We start from the raw sequence: 23,326 nt of genomic DNA on the forward strand, positions 1-23,326 counted from the left end.
GAAAGTCTGAATTTGTAGAAATATTCGGTTTTTTTTCTTGATAATTTTTTGAAGATTGTTGTTGAGCAAATTTTTTGGGAGGGAGGGGTTAAACTGAGGTGTGAAAGTATCTTTATCTTACTAGAGAATAGAGAAATATTGTAGTGTTAATTTAGTTGAAATAGTCACAGTCATTGTCTTACTACATGAATAAAAAAAATCTCTTGACCTTTCCTTAGTTTAATTGTAGCTTTTTATAAATTTTGAAAAGTAAAATCTTGTCAAATGCACCTAAATTATCCAACTACATTGTTAAACCAAGTACATTTAAAAACTAGTGTTTTAGTCCTTTAGATCCTTAGCAAGTCCCATTGCATTTCTTTGGTTGTGGCCTTCCAAATAAAGGTGATAGTTATTCAACATGTAAGACAATGTGGTTAGTGGTTAGTCCTTCAGTAAAAATCTAAAATTTTATATTTGACAGGCAGTGAGAGAAAGAAAAAGATGTGTCACTGCACATTGGTTAAACACAGTCTTAAAAAAGAAGAAAATGGTACCACCTCATCGAGCCCTTCATTTTCCAGTGGCATTCCCGCCAGGAGGAAAGCCATGTTCTCAGCATGTAAGAGAAAATTTCAAGTTACTTGTATATATGTCTTTTTAATTTTTTTTTTTTTGGCAATTGGAGTTAAGTGACTTGCCCAGGGTCACACAGCTAGTAAGTGTCAAGTGGTTGGTCTGAGGCTGGATTTGAACTCAGGTCCTTCTGACTTCAGGGCCAGCGCTCTATCCACTGCACCACCTAGCTCTACTAAAATCCTATTCCAGTTTACTGTTCCTCTTCTACACTCTCTTGGGCCATGGTAACATGAAACCATTGGTTACAATTTGGAGGGAGTACTTACATAGATAAAATGATTTTTTTGGAATTATTGAGTTAAATGTAGCAAAGTTGGCTATATCTTCTATTTACTTTTGGTATCTCTTGTGTTATTACTGACATACATAGTTTTCTTTTTAATAATAAGCATTTATGTAGTACTTACAGGTTTGCAAAGCGCTTTATGTATATTATCTCATCATGCTATTATGATCATCCCTATTTTAGGTGAGGCTGTTTATTAGACAGAGGTTAAATGACTTGCCTAGTGTTACACAGCAAGATTTGAAATCAGGCCTTCCTGATTACCAAGTTTAGTATTCTATCCACTGTGCCACCTTCTTTTAGATTTCTTGGTATCATCTTTATAACATAGATTCCATCTACTCTTGTACATACTTAATAAAGACTTGTTGATTGATTCTCTGAAAGCTTTCACTTCAGGTTTTTAGATTGTTGATGCCCAAATACACCAGTTGATTGCTCCAAAGAAGGCATCGTTTTTAGGGATACTTGCTATCTCATGATTAAATAGTCATTTCCTCCTTCTCTTTTTAAAAATTCAACTTCTAATATGTAGGGTTAGAAAAAATATTTTCATTATACTCATTGATTTCTCTTTGAATACTATATACCTTACTACAAGTCAGAATTCTTAAACACAATATTTACTTGTACTGATTAGCATATATGTTGTCACCCTAATTAGAATGGGGAAGCTCTTAATGGGCAGGTGATATAATTCCTTTTTCTTTGTATCCCAAGCACCCGGTATAGTGCCTGGTACACAGTAAGCATTTAACAAATGTTTGCTGATTTATTGGTTGATTGATAATACTGAAATGTTTTATAATATGTCCCCACATTCTGTGTATCCCTGGAACTTAAAAGAAAAAGTAGTACTTTGGGGTTTTATTGTAATGGTTTTTACTTTTTTCAACAGATTATTTCAGTGACTGGATTTGTTGATGGTGACAGAGATGACCTAAAATTAATGGCTTACTTGGCAGGTGCCAAATATACAGGTTATTTATGCCGTAGCAATACAGTACTCATATGTAAAGAGTAAGTGACTTCATGAAATTATTTTCAGTTTGAGTCTCACCAGAAAACTATGTACATTCTTTATACAGTATAAATTTCACAATTCTGTTTTTCCTGCTATAATGAAGTTCTTTCTGTTAAGGATACCACTGTGCTTCTGGTTAGCCAGGTTCACAAACTTAGTCTTTCTGGATTCTTGTTCACTCTGACCCCACGTCCAGTCAGCTGGTATCTTGGCAGTTGTACATCCACATCTCCTCACATCAGTTCCTTTCTCTCTACTTAAACTACCACAACCCTTGTTCAGGCCCTCATCATTATTGTAGTAGCTTCCTAATTGGTCTCATTCCAGTCCATCATCCATACAACTGCTGAAATGATTTTCCTTAATTGCAGGTCCAGACATTTCGGCTTTGTCTTGCCTCTAGGATCAAATATAAGCACCTCTGTTTACTTTTTAAAGCCCATCACAGCCTGGCTCCTAACTATATTTTCTACCCGATCATATATCACTTTACTTTGTGCCCTTTACATTCTAGCCATTCTGTCTTGCTATAGATTGAGGCTCTCAGGGACTCCATTTCTCATCTCACACTTTTATTCAGGATGTTCCCTGGGTTTGGAATCTACTACGTCCACTTCTCTACCTCTTAGATTTCTTAGAGAGTCAGCTCATAGCTACATTAAGCCTTTTGTTGATTGCCCCAGTAGTTAGTGCCTTCCCCCTAAAAAAGTTACCTTGCATTTATTTTGTATATGTTTTGTATGCTTAGTCACACACACATACACACACTCACAGTCTCCCTGATGGAATTTCAAAGCAGTGAAATTTCATTTTTATCTTTGTAACCCCAGTTTCTAGCAGTAATGCCTGACACATGGAAGTTGCTTAACAAATGCTTGTTTAGTGATTGATTTGAGCAGAAATCTTAAGTGCAAAAGTAATTCTTTTAAAAAATAAATAAATAGTAAAAATGCTCACAGTAATGGTTGTAGACATAGCTATTAAAGGTGAATTACAGTTAAATAATACATAATAGAAAATGAAGTAAAAGTAGGACTGCAAGAAATTAAATTGGTGGTCTAGTATTTCATTATGAATTTTATAGTGTGGATTGACTATTGTTACTAAATTACTGTTTTAATTTTGACATGATTTATTTAATATTTTCATCAGTGTTAAAAAGCAAAAGAATTCTCTTGTCATAACAGAGATGAGAACTATGAATTGTTTTAATAAAAACTTAAAGTGTTTGATAAATTAATTTTCTCCCCATATATAAAGGCCAAGTGGTTTAAAATATGAAAAGGCCAAAGAGTGGAGGATACCATGCGTGAATGCCCAGTGGCTTTGCGACATACTGCTTGGGAACTTTGAGGCCTTGCGGCAGGTGCAGTGCAGCCGCTACACAGTGTTCAACCTGCAGGATCCATTTGCTCCCACTCAGCATTTGGTTTTAAATCTTTTGGGTAAGTAAAATTTCAAATACTTCAAATTATAATTCAAAGAATTAAAACTAGAATTATCAAGAACAAATACTTGGATAACAACCCAGCAGAGAAAACTGATTATACTTCTCTTCATCTTCACATCGCTAAGGCTTTTTCTAATATTCATCCCATAATTAGCTGAAAGCTCCTTAACTTTGAAATCTTATTCATATTAACTAGTAAACTTGGCTTTATGAGCTTTTTCTTTCTCCCTGCAGAGTTCCTATGCTTCATTATTATTTTTTTCTCTTTGAGTTTGAGTTACCTTGTCCAGCTTCCCACTTAGTGCAATAATTTTTTCTACAACCTCCATGAAAAATTACTAAATACTTTTAGCAGTGGTGAGTTAGGGCTCTCCATTTTTAGATAGTTAAAATAGGTAGATTCTTTATGTTGATCCAAGATGTGTCTTCCTGTAATTTCTACTGTTTGTCCTAATTCTGCCCTTTGAAACTACACAGAATAAGCCTATTCCTATTTTTGCTTAATTTTAAATTCACATTTTCAGTGTTGCTTATTACAGCTTTGTGAGGTAGATGGTGTAAGTATTATCATTATTATTTTACAAATGAGGAAACTAAGGCCCATAGATTAAGTGACTTGCTCAGGATCACATAGCTATTAAGTGTTAGCCCTGGGGACTCAGATTATTTGACTCCTTTTGAAATCATTCCCATTCCCATCACACCAACTAAGGTGACACTTGTTCCATGAAAACTGCCTGCCTAAATGAAATAATGTCTTCTTTTGTTATAACTCCCATAGTACTTAGTACATATTATAATTTTTATACTGATTTTTGTTTGCATACTTTATCTTCCCTATTTATAAGTTTCTTTAGGACACAGACTCTCATCTGTGCTGATTCACCTTTATAACTTCCCTTAATGCTTAGCACAGTGTCTTATATAGAGTATACACTTAAATGTTGAATGAATAAATGCATCCTTGTTATCTGTCCCACACTATTCACTCATATTGAACTTAAAATTACTTAGAATCCTTAAGGTCTTTTGCACTGATTACTTTTATTAGGTCAGGTCTATGATTGACATATACAATTGACCTTGGAATCCAACAATATCACCTTTTTTAATATAATGGTTTATAGTTTACAAAAGCACTTTCCCATATATTATCTCTTTATTGTAAATACTGCACTTATTTTATAGGAGTGCATGTAATGTTGTTAGTGCCAAGTCATTTATAGCCTTTTAATCTTTTTTTTAACTCTTGACAGTCATCCAACCTATTAGTTGTCCAGTGTTATATAATCTGTAAATTTAATATGATGGTAATAGACGACTTTTATATAGGATCTTTTGGTTGCAAATTACTTTTTACGTGTTAAATGTATTGAATAAGACAAGATTAAGTACAGAGGCCAGCAGCATCCTACTAAGATTTTAGAGGAAGTAAATCAGTGTAAGAAAACAGTCCACTGCCAAGTTGTCCTATCTTCTCCTCCAAGATAGTATAGAACTTCACTTTTAAAGTTCTTCCTTCTCTGCTAGTATAGTCATATTACCCCTAATGGAGATAGTGACAAACAAATGGTTTTCAGAGTAGGAAAATTCTGTATGCTGAGATCATTGGTCTGGCTGTTGGCTCAGTTCTGACCTACATAAGGTTGCTTGACTATGTCAAAGGGCTTTCAGACTTCTCTCTATAAATGATTAGAATACCTTCACATTTTCCAGAAGGACAGGGATGGCATTAATAGTAGAAGTTATTCTTCTGCTATATCCCTTAATGAGTACATCTCACCTGTTTCTAGAAGCCTCAGAACAATAATTTTTAGCCCCTTGAAGACCTTTCCAGTTGTCTGATATAGTAGGGAAGCTTGCCTAGGCTTTCTGATTAGATATAGTCTGACCCTGTACTTAAATAGTATTTTGCCTACTTCTGTAAATAGTGAAAATACATTCCCTGGATGTGTTTGTACTGAGCTTATTTCCAGTAGTTGCTAAAATTCAGCATGAGTGGGTTTCATAAAAAATAAATGCAGTATAATTACAAAGAGACTTTCCCCTAAATTACGTTTTGAGTAGTGGTAATTTGGAAAAACATCCTGCTCGTTTTTAGTGGCAAACATTTAGAAATAGCTGACCCAGGGGTTAAGATGTAGGTGGTAGCTTTAAAAATAAAGTTTACTGACTAGCAGGAAGGCCATCACAGACTTATTTGCATTAGATTGTAACTAAGTGACCTGACCATAGAGAGAACATGAATACTACATGTATATTATATGAAAGCTTTTTAAAAATAATGATCTAATTGTAAAATCTTGTATTTCTCTCTTAGATGCATGGAGAGTTCCATTAAAGGTATCAGCAGAGGTACTAATGGTATGTTGTTAATAATTCCACTTTGTTTTTCATTATTTTAATAATTTATTGAATATTCTAAGTTGTAGATTCATGGAATAAATTAAAATAGATTAAATGATAGCAAATATAACACATAACATGATAGCTTAGGTAGAACAAAAGTTATTTCTAGCAGTTGTTTCTCTGCATCAGTGTTTACTGTATTTTAATCATTGCTAATTAAATATTGGGTTTAAAAAATAACTTTTGCATTTCTCTGTCATGATTATTTAAGTTTAGGATTAGCACTGTGGATTTTTTTGTTTCGGCATGTTTTCCTGTAGAATCTTGGATTAGACAGCTGAAGCCTATGCTATGGGATGATGTATAAATCTTTCTTATCTCTTGTGTGTGTGTGTGTGTGTGTGTGTGTGTGTGTGTATATATGCACATATATATGTGTATGCTTTCATTTTCCTTTTATTTAGTATTTTATTTTTCCTCAGTTACATGTAAAAACAAAACCTTGTGTTCCAAATTCTCTCCCTTCTCCCATCTTATATTTTTATTGCAGAATTCAGAGTTTACATTCATTGACTCTTTTTCACATTTTCCCTATCGTTTAGATAGGGGACTTGGATTATTCTCATTTTGTACAATTACATAAAATGACTGTCATTATGGTCAGATAACAAATTGGCCTAGAACCTGGTCTTCCTAACCTGGTGCTGTGGTTACTATGTTATTTTAAGTGTGATCTTGGGACCACTGTTGATCTTTGAGCATCTTTTGAGTAATCTCTGTGAATGTCCTATTTTATTAATATTTAAAACAACATGACAGTGTTTATCTCTTTTTGTTTTGGGCATGAGTGACTACTACATTTGATTTGTCATCAGAAGTAGTATAATTTTTCTGACAAATAACACTTTATGATTGCAGAACACTTTACAACAACCTTGTAAAGTGTAGGTAGTGCAAGTATCATTCCCATTTTATAGATGACATAGAAAAATGAAATGACTTGCCTACATTCATATAGCTAATAAATATCAGAACCAAAATTCTAACCCAGATCTCCTGACAATTAGGTTGATTGCTCTTTTCACTCCCAACGCACTGCCAACCTGAAAATCAGATAGGTGAGGTGAATTATGGTCATCAGAGTCTTTATCCTAACAAGCACAGATTTTATCTCATATGTACTTAAGAGCTTTTGGAAGCTCTCTGGGATTTTTTTCATTTTTAAAATTATAACAGTTATTATAGTGTATGTAATAAAGTGCTTTGCAAATTTTAAAATGCTATATAATTTTTCTTTATTGGTCTGGAACTTTTTTACAGATACTTGCACTGTGTCCCAGCCATTAGAACAAGACGAATTGGGTAATGTTTAATTAGTATTACCTTTAAATTTAATTTCCTTTTACTCTGTAGTCAATTTGGAGACCTAGTAGGTCTTGAAAATTAAAAAAAATATATACATGAAACATACTTTATTTAGGGATATAATTGTATTTGACCAGAATACTATTAGGTCTAATAAGAATATAGGGGGGAAAAAGTCCTTTCAGAATTGCCACTGGAGAATGTACTACTTGAAATTTTGATGTTAAATAATAAAACTTTTTTCCTTTTTCTTTTCTTCAGCAAAAAACTCCCGAAATTAGAGTAGGCTTCTATCATGAAAATATCAAGTATCAAAATGTAAATGGCATTGTTTCTGAATGGATTGTATAGTAAAATGTAAGCACCTCCCTAGTACCTAGCACAACCTGTGAATATAGTAGGCACTTAATAAGTGCTTATGAATTGAACTGAATTATCTTCTCAACTCCAGGTCCTAGCATACAGTAGGTACTCACTTAAGTAGACACTTTTATTTAAGAGGGAAAAGGAGAGAGTATGTCATTATATAATTTGTGATTAGCATAAGGAGAAGGGCGTTGTATCAGCTGTTTGTTTTCAGTGCAGTAAGTATTCATTGAGTGTCTATTATGAGCAAGTTACTGAAACAGTCTCTGCCCTGCAGGAGTTTATACTCTGGCAGGAAATAACATAGACATAGTTAAGCAAATATAATATATGTATATGCAAAGTCATTTTGGAATAAGAGAAGCACTAACAGCTGGGAAGATCAGGAAAGACCTTGCATAGGAGATGGCATATTAACATCATGACCCTTGAAGAGAGCCTTCTTGATCCCGAGGACAGCCTCTGTAGAGGCAGGAGATGGAATGTTATTTTTGGGAAATAGAAGATAAGGGCAGTTTAACAGGAATATAGTGAGTGTGAAGGAAAATTTTGTGAAATTAGTTAAGAAAGATAGGTTGGGAGCAGATTTAAATGTCAAATAGAAGAATTTGTATTTTATCCTACAGTTAATAGGGAGCCTCTTTTTTTTTTTAACTTTTTTCGATTATCGGGCATTTATTTACTCTCCCTTCCAGCTCACCTCCAAGACTCAGTTCATGCCCCACCTGCTGCAAGAGTCCTTTCCCAGCATACCTTGTACCTCCCCTTCTCCCACTGCTAGTGCTCTCACTCTGATTAACTCTCATTTACAATATTATACATATCTTTTTTTTTTAAAAACACTGTGTGTATCTTGTTCGTGCTTAGTTGTTTGCATGCTGCGCCTCCCCCATTAGATTGTGAGCTGGCCGGGGAACATGTTTTTGACTTTCTTTATAGCACCACATTTTTTTGTAAAGCTACTGCCCTGGCCCTTAAAGCCTTTCTTGACTGGACTGAAGCTTAGCACTATACTATTTGTGTAGATGTGTGTATGTATAATACACATAGACAGGTACATTCATAGATATTTCACATTTTCAGGTGATGCCACCATCATTTAAACTGGTTTGTAAGTTTTTATTAATCAGTGTATATAAATTAATACAATATAGAAAGTCTGAATAGTTGTTTCCTGGCCCCTTTGTTCTACCGATGTGCACCTTAAAATTGGGATCTACTGTAACCTCCAGTAGATAGATTTGTACAATGAGTATGTCAGATTAGCTAATGGTCACCTTTTAGGCCAGGAGGGCCTAGATATGAAGGGATGAAATAGGGGAACAGGATTAAGGTGAGGTAGAAGGAAGAAGAAAGCGTGGTTTAGATCTCTGCTTGAATCCAAATCCAACAGTTGATTGTTGATAGAACATAACACATTTGTAAGTTAATGAAATGTCAACTCATAGGTTCATAGACTCATATAGTGCTAGAACTGGGAGAAAGGGAGGAAGAAAATAAAGCCACAAGAACATTATATATCATGACTACAGCAGCATAAAAAAAGTCATTATGGAGAGGCAACAAAACTTGGGCCAAATACAGTGGTTAATGGCAGTGTACCTTATAGTTATCCCTTCCATATCATAATTTTCTCCATCGTCCAGGTTGGCATAAGAAATTGCATGGATATTTTTTGGGAATTTTGCGAAAGCTGCAGATGATGCTCCAAGGTCAGTAAGCCTTGGAGTTTAGAAATTCAGAAATGCATAAAATATATGTGTAGTATTATATAATATAGTTTATGACCAAATACTTAACACAGATTTTGCTATAAGGTACTGTAAACACCCCATAAAAGAAAAAGAAAATTCAGACTTCTTCTCTGGTACAAAGGGAGGGTCAAAAAATTTTATGCGAATTTTCCAGATTGCGGGGAGTGCCGTGCCCCTAAACCCCACAGTATGGAAGGGAAAACTGTACTGTTAAAAATAGGACACACCCTTGTCTCTTAATGAAGTATATTTGAAGATGAGGGGATGGTGAGTATTGTCTGAGAAATATTTCCAAACAATGTATCAGTAAATAAAGTAATTTAGAATAAATGAAAATTTGTTGCAGTAGTTCAGATATGAATTGATGAGGATGAACCTATGTTCATGGCTCTCATATTGGAAAGGAAAATAGCATTTGATATTAAGAGGGAAACCAGGGTCACAGAGCTCCTGACAGTAGTTTAATGATTATATACAAGATGAACGAACTTGTGCTTTCATAGGGAAAAAGACTCTGATAACCATTACCCCCAAACTGCCCCTGTTTTTTGGCACGCAAACACTCTTATAGAATTAATTGAGGAAAATGGTGCTATCTCTTCATTATAACAGTATAGTGGATTCAATAATTAGTTTAACTTGGTAACAGACAATATAAGGAGGGAAAAATTGAAAATGACTAAGGTTATAATATTTTTAACTTTTAAAACCTTTAAAATGTTTCTTCTTTTAATTTTTGCTTTCCTTCTCCAAGCAGTATATTTTGTATGTTTGCATGTTGAAAAATATGTGCATAACCATTTTTAAGAAAGTCAGCCTCTAAAATTACTCCTTTGTAAATTTAAACAAAATGTTTTAATTATAGAGTATGAGGTTACCTCCTAAACTGAAACAGAATGAAGTAGCTAACATCCAGCCTTCTTCCAAAAGAGCCAGGTAAGGACAGTTTTAAATTATTGTTGCTGCTTTTATTGTAGAATAATCTTAGATGTATTTTAGAATGATATCATCTCTTGAAAATGTGAATATTTTTTCCAGAATTTCATTAGTTTACACTTAGAGAAATTTTCATTCAGTATTTTAGAAATATACATTTTCACTTATCTTACATCTTCCCTATGCGTTAATAGTTCTATGCCATTTTATAGTTAAAGAACTAAAGTACCCAAGTTACAGTAGTCATCTAGGGCACCACTTTCCAACCGGTTATTTGTTATTCTGAGACAATGGCCTGTCGTTCTCAGTTTGCTGGTTCTCCTCTCCCAGTGTTTGACCTGGAAGCTTGAAGTGGTGGAGAGAGGAGGAGAAGGAGAAGGGTGTGTGTGTCTGTATGTGTGTTTAGTGCAGAGAAGGGGTGCTGCTTGGTAAGTTCTCAGATTGAAAATGTTTAGAAAACGTTGGTCCTTAGTGACATAGTACTGATAATTTAAGAAAAGGCAGAACTACAAATATGTTTAAAAAGTTCTGGTGACACTGTCTCTTCTAATTATTAGAAAACCCTTTAGAAGTTTAAGGGATGGTTTGAAGTGTGGTTATGTGGCTTTAAACAGGTTTAATGTATTTTATTAGTGTAATTTGTATTACTATTTAACTTTTGTTTCTATTTTTATTTCTTTGAGATTCCTTTCCCTTCCCTTCCCTTTTCACAGTATAGGCTGTATTGTATTTTTTTTTAATTTTTTTAAGGAAAATTTGAATTGTATTGACAATATCTTCAGGAGAATGATTGAAGTATCATAAACAAAACTTTTTTTAACATTGAATTTTTAAAAGTCCATGGGTTACCATTATTGCACCCTAGATTAAGAAAAGTTTTAGGGATAATTTAAAATTTATGAATAAGAAATTTTACTTTAGGGTAGATAGTCTTAGGTTTTCTGAAAGATAATCAGAGACTAAAACTCAAGTACAAGCTATTGGGAGCTATAAAAGCAATTTATTTCTTTTTTGGGTTGAAGCTGCAGTCTTTCTTTTTTCCTTGACTTTGTATTGCTGTTGGTGTAAAGCAGTACAATTTAAATGTGGACATGTACAAAAGAGACAAGATTACTATTTGTATAGCTTTGTAAAATGAATACAAACTCAATAGACTCTAAGTTTATTATTTAACTAAAATTTGGCACCTCCTTTCTCACTTTTTTTTTTAAAATGAAGCTTATTTAGTTTTCTTTGGGATAGTAGTAATAGAGAGTGTTAAACTAGAAATTAACTTGACTTCATGGTTCATATAGAGTTGTGGGGTTTTTTGTGGCTATGAAAAGAGCTGGGAAATAAATTCCAAGATAATAGAGAAAGGGTAAAGATTTCAGTAACTTTAGTATGCATAATACACATTCATATTATGTAGATATTTTAACGTGAATAGCACATGTTCCTAATGTATTAAGATAATTTATTATTAGGTAAGTGTAAGTTTTAAAAAGAAAACTTGTCAGCATTTTGTGCATCCTATTCTTTGAGCTTCTTTGTTTTTGTTTTTTGTTTTGTTTTTAGGCAGTTGGGGTTAAGTGACTTGCCTAGGGTCGCAGAGCTAGTAAGTGTCAAGTAGTTGGTCTGAGTCCGCATTTGAACTCAGGTCCTCCTGACTTCAGGGCCGGTGCTGTATCTACTGCGCCACCTAGCTGCCCCCTTTGAGCTTCTTAAAAAGAGACATGATTATAATTTTTAATTAATGACATTTAAAAATCCAACTCTGTCTATAGAATTTGACATGTAGGAAAGAAAATTTCTTCACTGTCCAAGTCATTGATTTCCAGGTATTTAGTTTTGATAGGGTCTTTTTAGTTATAGCTTTTAAGAGCCATTATTAATTCCTCTCCTTCCTACTTCTCTCGTCTCTTATATGTGCAGGGCCTTACAGAAGAGTATTGGGGATAGATTTCAGACAAACTATAGTATGTGTTAAATCTCCAAAAGTCAGAAATTAATTACAATTTTAATAATAGTTGTGGTAGGATTTGTAAAAAAAAAAAACCTGCAATGGTTTATGCTTTTCAGTGTAATGAAACTCTCAGAAGTAAGAAATTGAGTTGTACTTTTGTCAGAAATACAGTATCATTGTTTTTTAAATTCTGTAAGTTAGGAAGACATTAAGGTATACCTACTTTTATTTGTAATGTTGGGGATTATTTAATGCATATGTTTCACAGGGTAATTTTTGTCAAGATATTTGTAGTCTTAAGTGAAATAAGCCATTTTTTTTTGTATTGTATGTATTCATTTTGTAGAATTGAAGACATACCACCTCCCACTAAAAAGTTAACACCAGAATTGACACCTTTTGTGCTTTTCACTGGATTTGAGCCTGTCCAAGTTCAGCAGTATATTAAGGTGAAAATTTGCTTTGATTTTTATCAGTAATATATAGAAATATAGCAATTCTCAGTGTTCTTGCTGTTGTCTAATTTGGGTTAACTATATCATTTTACTGAATATATTGAAAAGGAATGTAGTATTGAAATAGCCTACTTAATTCTACGTTATTATTTAAGCCTGAAATATTTGCCCTCGTTATTAGAAAAATTTGGGCCAGATGAGTAATCTGCTTTCTGAATTTTAGAGGAATATTGCTGTTTTCAGACCACTGGAATTCCATTTAATAAATTGCTATTATTTTCTCTACCTTATCTTAGTAACCTAACAGAATAACTGTGTCTTTTCATCTTCTAAAGATATACTCACATATTAGCCTTCTCAATAAGGTCTAGCCAGTTTTTAAACTACAATTTGAATAAAATATTTAGAAATATACTCTGAAATTTTTTTGAGTGAGTCAGTCTTTCCCCCCCATTAAAATAGTATTAAACCAATGTAACATATACTATATTTTCCTGTTTTCTTTCCTAATGCTGCATTTTAAAGACATTTTAAATAGCGTACTTTGAAGCACAACTTAATTTTGTGCCATCTTAAGAAAATAACTATAGTCTTCATGAGTCAAATTTTTTTTAATTTCATGTTCATGTTTTTTCAGTCAATTTTCATGTCATCATTCTTGAAGAGAAGATAGCATTTTAGTATTCATTAATAGCATCAAAGATATCCTTATTTATTTATATATTTATTTTTCCTTTACGTGTAAGAGGAGTTCCAGGTCAGACAACCTAGAAATCTTTCTTATCATGAAATGGACAGTGCCATTCAAATCATTAATGTTAATCACAGATAAAATCATCGAAATGTATTATTGAAAATATGATTGTGTATATAACTTAATGTAAAAGTGCAATTATATATATCTTTAAAAACCCACTTCACTTAGAATTAAGTGACTTTAGAAATATATTTTGTGAACTTTTTCATTATTTTGCCTTTCCCTCCCAGTGGTATTTTTATTCTGCCTGCCGTATTGTTTTTGCCACGGCTGTGAATTATTTCATACATTTGTTGTAGTCTTTGTAATGCTTTGACTCCAGTTGAATCGAATACTGCTCTAAAATGCAAGGTTTTTTTTTAAAAAAAAAAGGAAGTTACCTAATTTTATTAGGTATGTAAACAATACTATATCATAGTCTTTTAAAAAATAAATCTGTCTTGAGATTAGACTTCATCTGTTTTACACCCCATTGATAACGTCTTTATAGATTTTAACTATTTAATTTCTGATCTTACTATGTTTGTACAACTTTTAGAAACTCTATATTCTTGGGGGTGAGGTAGCTGAGTCTGCACAGAAATGCACACATCTTATTGCCAGCAAAGTGACCCGCACTGTAAAGTTCCTGACAGCAATTTCTGTAGTAAAGCATATAGTAACTCCAGAATGGTTAGAAGAATGTTTCAAATGCCAGAAATTTGTTGGTAAGTAAAAGCACCAGTAACATTTTTTAAAATGCCAAATGCAAAAGTTTAATTGAACCATTGGGAGTTGATTTGTTCCAGAGTGTTCTAGATGTAATTATTGTATAATCACAAGCAGTAAGCTTTTACAATTGTGAATAATATGTATGGATTAATTAAAATCTTACAATATTTCAAGCTTTGGCAACTCTGGCGCCTACTGCTATTTTAAGATAAATGCAATCTGGTTGATGTCCTTTTTCTGCCCTGAATAGCAGCATCACATTAGTAATGAAAGTTTGGGAAGTGTCTCAAACAGACAAGATAGACAGACAGACACATATACATACACATACACATGCTTACACACATGTATATGCACATGCAGACCTCTTTGTTTTATTAGAATTGAGCTTTACTCCATTTTCATCCCAACAAGCATCTAATTTGTTCTTTAATCATTTAATACTCTTCAGTTAACACATGAATTTTGTGTCTCAGGATTCCATTTCTTTACATTTTCAGATGGAAGAATAAAGGGTTAGGAAATTTGAACAGTATTAGGAAAGAAAAATTAACTTTTATAACATTGCTTTATTTTTTGTTAATAACATACTTGGTTACAGATTCTTCAGTGAGAGACCAAGGTAAACTGAGAGATTACTCTTTCTTCACTTGTAGTCTAGCTATAAAAAAATATAATTGCCAATAGAATGTAATCTTTCACCAAGGAATGATTTAGATTCTCCCTTAGGAAGGATAGGCTTACATAAATGCATAGAGAGAATGGCCATTACCTTTCCTGGCACATAAACATCGTAGAGTATTGTGAGTGAAGCCATAAAACTTGTTAATCAATCAGTAAGCGTTTAGTAATTGCCTACTATGTGCCACATACTGTACTAGATGCTGGGGATTAAAAACAAACCCCACAAAATGCAACAGTCCCAGCCCTGAATGAGCTCACATTTTCATCACAGGTGACACATAAGTATATATAGAATAAACACACAATAAATGCAAGGTAGTTTAGGAAGGGATGGTACCACCAGCTGGAGGGTGAGGGGAAGAGAATCAAGACAATGTAGAAGCTGGAGTTGAATCATGAAGGAAGTAAGGAATTCTGAGGCTGATGAGAGAAGGGTGTGGATCTAAGCCTTTAGGGACAATTGCTGCCAAGACAGATAGATACAAAATAGTATCATGTATGAAGAATAGTAAAACGACCAGTTTGGCTGGGCTTCAGAGTATGAAAAAGGGAGCAATGTATAATGAGCCTAGAAAAGGCAGGCTGTGGCCAGGTTGTGAAGGGCTTTGAAAATCAGCTAAAGGATTTGTATTTACCATAGAGACTATTAGGGAGGCCCTAGAGTTTATTGAATGGAGAGTGATGTGGTCAGACTTATATTTAAGGAAAATCAGGTTGGTAGCTGTGTAGAGGATGGAGTGGAATGGTTGAGACTTGAGGCAGGGAGAGTAATGAAGAGGCTCTTGCCCAAGCAACAGGTAATGGCCTTGGAAGTAGAGCAGAGGGGACAGATGTGAAAAACATGGGTGCAGAAATAGCAAGATTTGGAAATTGAATGGATATGTGGTGGTGAGAGAGAGACTTGAGTAAAGCCTTGACTGGAAAGTTAGTGGTACTCTCAGCAGAAATAGGGAAATTTAGAAGAAAAGTGAGTTTTGAGGGAAAGATAATTCTGTTTTGGACATACTGAGTTGGAGATGTTGTGGAACATTGCTTGAAGTGTCCAAAAGGTAGTTGAAGATGGGAAGGAAAGAACTCAAGAGAGAGATAAACTGGATTGGGAATCATTTGTATAAAAGTGAAAGAATGAATGCATACTTGAATGTATTACTGAAAAGCACATATTAAGCATTTACAGTACCATGTACCGAGCACGAGGCTAAGCACTTGAGATGTTGGTAAACCATGAGAGCTGACAGGATCATGAAGAGTGAGTACAGAAAGGGAACAGAAGAGAGCTTTGGAGTGTGCCCATAGTTAGGGGGTATGATATGAATGGTAGACCAGAAGTGAAATGTAGTTACTGATTATTAGTTGGCATGAAAAATAGAAGTGCAAGGAAGACTGCATATGTTGCAAGTAAAGATTGGTACTGGTGGAGAAAATCTGGGAGGTGTGATAAAATAAAATCAACTATGAGGGAAACACATTTTTCTAGCTTGAAGGGTAGAATCAAGTCTAGTGTTGATGGTTTAATTTTTATATATCCTAATTTCTGTTGCAAATTGTAGACTGCTCTGTAATGACAGGGAAAGAGCTTTATAATAGTAACTGTAAATACATTTAAAGAGACAGGAAGTAGGCAAACTGCCATTGCCTCCTTGACTACCATCTCCCCCTGGACCCTGATGGAGGTAGTCTAGGATCCTGAGTCCAGGAGCTTTGGGAATAGCAGTTTCTCCAAGACCAGCAGACCTCCTTCCAGCCCAGTCCCTAAAACCGCTATCAAAGATAGGGTGAAACTGTGGGAAAGTGACCCACCTTCCTCATCACCATCAACAACTGCTCACCAACCTGTTAGCAGCAGGGAGGTAAACATAGGAGCCTTGGAGTAGCAGTAGAGCTCTGGTTTTACTTCCACACCAGCCCTTGCAGCCATTATTAGAGTGGGGGAGGTGTGACCAGTCATCTCCACCAACTGGTACCCAAATGGCAGGCAGAACAATCTAGTTAAAGCAGCAAGGCACCTTGGAGAGAGAGATAGGCAGCACATGCCAGGCAAGTCAGACCCACCACTGCCTTGACTGCTATCTCCCCTTAGACCCTGATCGCAGCCTAGGACCCAGAACCCTAAGAGTTTTGGGAATGACAGCGCTCCATCACAGCCTCTTTGGAGATTCAGTCTAGTAGATGCTTATGCAGGTTCAACAGCCACAGCTGTTGTAGAGCAAGAAAAGAAAGTTCTTGTCACCACTCTTTGGCAGCATCAAATGGTTCAACATCTGAAACGGACATGGTTTTATTAGTGGAAGTGACATTATTGAAAAAAAGGCATTAATGTCTATTTTGCCATTGTGCTCCCAAGGACAGTGGGACCTTTCCTTTTAACTTGGAGCTACAGTGTTGCACATGTGCTATGAGAATGTGAACTCCTTGAAAGGAGGGACTATTTTACTTTTTTCTTTGTATCTCAGCACTTGCACGGTACCTTTTTGCACATAGTAGGCACTTAAATTTTTTATTCATTTATTCACTTAAATAATTAGAGCTCTGCTGTTTAAAAAAGTCAGTTTCTCTTTACAGAAAGTACCTAGGAAAGATATTAGCTATTAGTAGTAGCAAAGATAATACTACTGTAGCAGGTGATAATCCTTCTGAAGTACTTTATAAAGAGGGGAATTCCAGTGGTGATAAACTTTGTTTCCTTTCCTGTTTTGCTTGGTACCGAGGGCCATGTGTGCTACTAGAAAACAGTGCTACTAGAAAACATATACTCTGCCATCTTTGTCATATGTGCTATGAATTGGGACAATGTGAACTAGTGGAAAGAACACTGAAAACCTGGGTTCAGGCCTCACTTTTGTCATTCACTAGTAGGATGATTGTCTGCATGTCATTCAGCCTCTTGGGGTCTCCTTTTCCTTGTGAAATGAAGGTGTTGGATTCTTTATGTCCTCCAAGATTTTTTTGGCATTTAAATTCTCTGAGCATTTATGATCCTAGTGGGTATTCTAGGTATTTGGCTAATAGTGATGACTAATCCTTACTATTCTATCCATACTGGATCGAAAGAAAAGCCAACTGTTTTTGGTATAGAGAACAGGATGAGAGAGAACTTGGGAATTTATGAGTTGAGGGTATAGAGACAGTTCTTTTATTTGTCTTTATATGCAAAAACAAAGATATAGCCCCTCTCCATAATCCAGTCATTTATAGGTACTGTCATTTCCATCTATGCAGCATCTTTCAAATACATTTTGTCCTCTCTTTTTATATTACCAACACTTAGGGTTGTTCTCATTACTACCTTCTTGTGCAGTAGTCTTCTAACTAGTGTTCCTGCTTCTGTGCTTTCTATAACACAGTCCATCCTTTATGTAAAATTGCCATATGATCTGTCTTATACATAGATCTGTTCATGTTGCTCCTCCATTTAAAAATCTCAAGTAACCTCCTGAGTAAATAATAGTCTCCTGTCTCACTTTCAGAATCTTCTTCAACCTGGCACGATAATGCCTTCCAACCTTATCTCAAATTATTATTATCCTTTATGCCCTCTGTATTTCAACCAAACTGGATAGTAATAAAAAAAAATCCCACACTATGCACACCTTCCCCCCCACTATGCTATTTACTCTTAATCCATTTCAGTCTACATGAATTCCGGAATTCCTTTATCTGATTCTGATCTTTTATCACTCCATTTTTCCATATTCCTTAAGACTCCTAACCCTGTTTGTCATCCTCAACTTTACCTTCATTCTCTCCACCCCTCCATTTTGTTGGTCATTTCCCTTACACTGCCTACTTTTCTTGCTTCCTTATGTCAACCCTTGAACTCTCCACTGTTCCTTATTCTCAAATCCCATATTGCTTTGTTCTCTCAGTGATTTCTTGCCCAACCCCAATACCTGTAATGACTGCCTCTGCTTCTATTCGTGTGCTCCTAAATAGAGCTTGAGAAAATAATGAAATTGTGCTGATTAGGTCCATTACGCATTTATATTATCTGGACCTTTACTGCCACAAGGCAAATCTTTATTGCTGCAGAGACAGCTGGGTGGTACAATGGATAGAGCATCAGATCTAGAATCAGGAAAACCTGAGTTCAAATCCTGTCTCAGATATTTGCCAGGTGACCCTGGGCAAGTCCTTTAACTACTATCTGCCTCAGTTTCCTCACCTGTAAAATGGGGATAATAGCACCTGACTTGTGAGGTTGTTGCCTGGCTCGTAGTAGATGCTTAATAAATATTCCCCCCCCCCGCCTTCTTTATAGCCCTCCCTTCTCCCTACATTGTCCCACCCCAAAATAGATATTTTGAGCCTTGTTTCTCTTCTAGGCTTCTATGGCATCTTTTAGCTGAAGATCTTTACTTCACCTGAAAATCTTTACTTCATTCACTGAGAACTCCTTCTTCTCCCCTCCTCATCTCACATCACTCAGGCATTTATCCCCTGTTGTTTCATTTGAAGAGGTAGTCCTCCTTGCCAAGGCCAACCCCTCCTTTTCTTATACCCTCGATCCAATCCCTAGTCAATTTCTCCAGCAGGTTCCTCTTCTCCCTCCACCCCCACTCTCATCCCTACTTTTTCTAATCTTCAGTCTCTTCCTGTTTATTGACTTATTGCTTGATGCCTGTAAACATGTCCATATTTCCTCCATCCTTAAAAAACTCTCTATTATCCTATATCTTTTCTCCCCATTCTGCCTAGACCTCTTGAGAAAGTCATCTTCAACTTGGTGCCTTCTCTTCTCTTCTAAACCTTCTTCAGTCTGATTTCTAACCTCATCTTGCTCCTTAACAGCAATGTCATAGGCCGCTAGGTGGTGCAGTAGATAGAGTACTTGGCCTGAAGTGAGGAGGATATGAATTCAGATTCAGTCTCAGCTGCATGATTTTGGGCAAGTCACTTAACCTCTACCTAATAATAGCACCTACCTCCCAGGGTTGTTGTGAGGATCCAGTGTGATAACATTTGTAAAGTGCTTAGCATGCTAGCTATTGTTGTCATTATTGCTAATTGCCAAATCCAATGGTGTTTTCTCAGTCCTGATCCTCCTTGGCCTTGCTGCAGCTTTTGACAACGTTAATCACCTTCTCCTTCTGCATATGCTCTTCTCCCTAGGTGGTCATGACTCTACTCTCCTGCTTCTCCTCCATTTTTCAAGTGTTCCTTTTCAGCCTCCTTTGTGGGTTATGTCTGTGTTGTACTCACTAAACATGTCTGTCCTCTGATGCCCTCCTCTCTTTTTCCTCTATGTTGTTTTACTTGACTATCCCATCAACTCTGAAGAGTTAAATGATTATTTCTTCCAGATGATTCCTAAATCTCTGTATTTAGCCCTGGTCTTTTCTCCTGAGTTTCAGTCCTGTATCATCCACTGCCTTTTGGGTTTTTTTTTTTTTGTTAGGCAGTTGGGATTAAGTGACTTGCCCAGGGTCACACACCTAGTTAAATGTCAAGTGTTTGGTCTGAGGCTGGATTTAAACTCAGGTCCTCCTGCCTTCAGGACTGGTGCTCTATCCACTGCGCCACCTCCGTGCTCCTGCCTTTTGGGCATTTCAGTGTTCATAGGCATCTCAAGCTTAAAACAGAACTCATTATCTTTCTCCTGGACATCTCCTCACCCTAACTTCCCTAGTACTGTTGGACACCATCATCCTCTCAGTCACCCTCGCCCCCAACCTCAGGGTTCATGCGAACTCACTCCATGTAACCAATTTGTTGCCCAACCTCATCATTTTTGGCTTCACATCATTTTGCATACATTCTCCTCTATTCACTCATAGCTACCACCCTGGTTCAGGCCCTTATCACTTCTTAATTGGACTACTGCAGTTGCCTTCTGATTTATGTCTTTGCCTCATAGCTGTGTTGTGTCTCCCCCCCGCCCCCAATCTTGTCTTCATTCAGCTACCAAAGTGGTTCCCTATCACTCCCAAGAACAAAGATGAAGCCTCCTGACGTTAAAATCTCTTTACAACTTGGCCTCTTCCTAACCTTCCAGTATTCCTGTACTTGATTCCCCTCCACATTCAGAACACTGTCCTACTTGCTATTCCTCAAACCTGACACTCTAACTCCTGCCCCCTTGCTTTTATACTGGTTGTCTTCTATCCCTGGAATTGTCTTCCTCTTCACTTCTACCTCTTAGTTCTTTTGACTTCCTTCAAAACCAGACTAAAATCTGATCTACTCCAGGATGACTTACTGCCTGGTCCCTACAGCAGCTAATGCCATCATCTCCCACCTACATTGTGTATATCTTATAACCTAGTTATATACATGGTAATTATGGGAGCCCCTTGAGGGTGGGAACTGTTTTTGCCATTCTTTGCATCTCTAGCACTCAGCACAGTACCTGGCATATATAGTAAGAGCATAATAAATGCTCATTGATTTGTTATATATTGTTTTATACTTCCCTGCTATTCCCTATGCCTGGAATGCTTTCCTTTCTCTTGTTCTTCATTGGTTAAATTCCTACTGATAGCTTAAAACCTGATTCAGATACCACATCTTCCATTAAAATGTTTCTAAATTCTTCCATTTGGTGATAACCTTCACCCTTGACCTTACATAACACTTTTTTTTAATTTGGGTAATTCACCAATGTACTTATTTTATGTTAATAGTGATTTGTCTTTTATATTATGAATTATGTTGATGTATAATAGTTATCTGTTCCCCACTAGACTGGAAGCTCCTTGAGGGCAAGATTTCTTTTTATCAAAACATTATATATCTTTCCTAGCACATAGCAGACACTTAAAAAAGTTTGCTGTTATTGTGTAAATGTGTGCATATATATATATGTACATAAACATAAAGGCGTTTGTGTGTATATGTTTCAGTTCTTTAAAATTCCTAGACCTCTTTGTTAATAATTAATTTGTAACACCTCTTGGATAAAATTTTATTAAAAAAGTAATTATCTAGTACAGCCCTTATGTTCTGTAGATGATTAAGCTGAAGCTCAGAGTTGAAGTAGCTAGCAAAATGTATAGAATTCTGGACTTGTAGTGAGGAGGATCTGAGCTGTAATTATTACAATACTCAGATACTTACTGGCTTTATGACGACAGGCAAGTCACTTAGCTTCTCAGCTTTAGTTTCTTCATCTGCAAAATGGGGATAATAAAGCACCTACTTTACAGGATTGTTGTCAGAATCAAATGAGGTATTATAGATAGATAGATAGATAGATAGATAGTATTGTATAAGTTACTGTTATTGTTTTTATTAAAGTGACTTGTCCAGGCCATAGTTTCAGAAATTATATTCTCAAAACAGGATAATTAGGAGAGGATTTCATTCTACAAAATTTGTAGATGTTTTGCTAGTACCTAAGGCATGAAAGTTGTAATGGAGGGATTAGAAACCATAGGAAAAATCCTAACATGTAAAGTTTGACAACGCAGCTTTATAAGTGCCAGAGCACTTACAAACACCGGGCCCTACACTCTTGTGTGCAGGCTGAACTTGATTAAAATGTAATTGGGAAATATTTAACAAAACAAAAATACAATAAAACACAGGTAACATACTTTAAAACAAGAACTAGCCCACAGGGGTCCTTATGTACAAATTAATGGCCCCTATTTTTATTTAAGTGTGACACCACTGACAAACTCACAGAGAATTTTATTTGGAAGAGTATAGTGGACAGGGCACAGAATTTGGAATCAGAAAACTTGGGCTTTAATCCCCAACTATGGCACTTAGTTCCTATTAACGATGGGCAAGTAAATTAACTTTGCCGTGTCTTCATCTATATAATGAGGGAGTTATAGAGTTGATGTTCAGTAGAACGCCTCAGCTCCACATCTTACGGTCATGGGGTCTTTTCCTAGATTTCAGTGCTTTTGAAAGAAAAAAATCTCATTGAATTTTAAATCTAAAGTACTAGCTGTGTGACCCTGGGCAAGTCACTTAACCCCAATTGCCTCACAAAAACAAACAAAAAAATAAAGTAGTATTATGCAGTCAAATTATACTCGAAATATATACTACTCATGCATGCACATAAACATATACATTATTCCTCTCTCCCTCCCTTTTCCTCTTACTATTTTTCTCTCCCTCTCAATATTAAGTTTGGAAAGTTATAGAAAAAATAACTAATTTTTTTTTTCCTAGAAGCCTCTAGATAAGAGCTGCTTGGACTTGGGATTAAATCACTCTTGCAGTTGGGGAAATAATTGCTGATTTTTACAAGTGTTCAAGATCAAGGGCTATCACCTCATAAGTCAGTTATTTAGGAATACATATTTTCTGAAGTTAAATTTTCAAATAAATATTTGATACAACAAATGAAAATAGGATATTGAAAGGCTTGTTAATAATTTAATTTCATTGGCAACTTATCTTCCCCTAGTTTGGTTATTCTGGGTATAGAATTTCTAAACTGGCCTCAAACTGCCACTAACTAGTTATGTAGTCTTGAATAAGTATCTGTATATTTGTTTCTCTTTCTGTTCTAATTCTAGTCTGGGGCAAAAGGAGATAACAGGAGTGTTTAGGGAGATTTAAGTTGGTGTGCCCCTTTTGGAAAGAACCCAGAGAAAATGAGTGCAGGTGCCTAAGACTGTGTGAGTGTGCCTGCCTCTGGCCCCTGTTGGGAGTTCTTGGGGGAGTATGA

At 35.6% G+C, this 23,326-nt stretch overlaps 1 protein-coding gene across 3 annotated transcripts in view; it reads left to right on the forward strand.

The window, feature by feature from the left end:
* Positions 1-23,326, forward strand: part of PAXIP1 (PAX interacting protein 1) — an 88,681-nt gene that overhangs the window by 57,521 nt on the left and 7,834 nt on the right. For all 3 annotated transcript variants that reach the window (XM_078152621.1, XM_078152627.1, XM_078152623.1), the window contains 7 exons: positions 464-601; positions 1,803-1,924; positions 3,189-3,373; positions 5,699-5,742; positions 10,078-10,148; positions 12,440-12,542; positions 13,844-14,012. In XM_078152621.1, the coding sequence (XP_078008747.1) occupies positions 464-601; positions 1,803-1,924; positions 3,189-3,373; positions 5,699-5,742; positions 10,078-10,148; positions 12,440-12,542; positions 13,844-14,012 (832 nt within the window). The remainder of the gene's footprint in view (positions 1-463; positions 602-1,802; positions 1,925-3,188; positions 3,374-5,698; positions 5,743-10,077; positions 10,149-12,439; positions 12,543-13,843; positions 14,013-23,326) is intronic.

Source organism: Phascolarctos cinereus, unplaced genomic scaffold (assembly GCF_003287225.1).
Source record: "Phascolarctos cinereus isolate Bilbo 61053 unplaced genomic scaffold, phaCin_HiC Scaffold_1;HRSCAF=81, whole genome shotgun sequence".
Lineage (NCBI taxonomy): Eukaryota > Metazoa > Chordata > Mammalia > Diprotodontia > Phascolarctidae > Phascolarctos > Phascolarctos cinereus.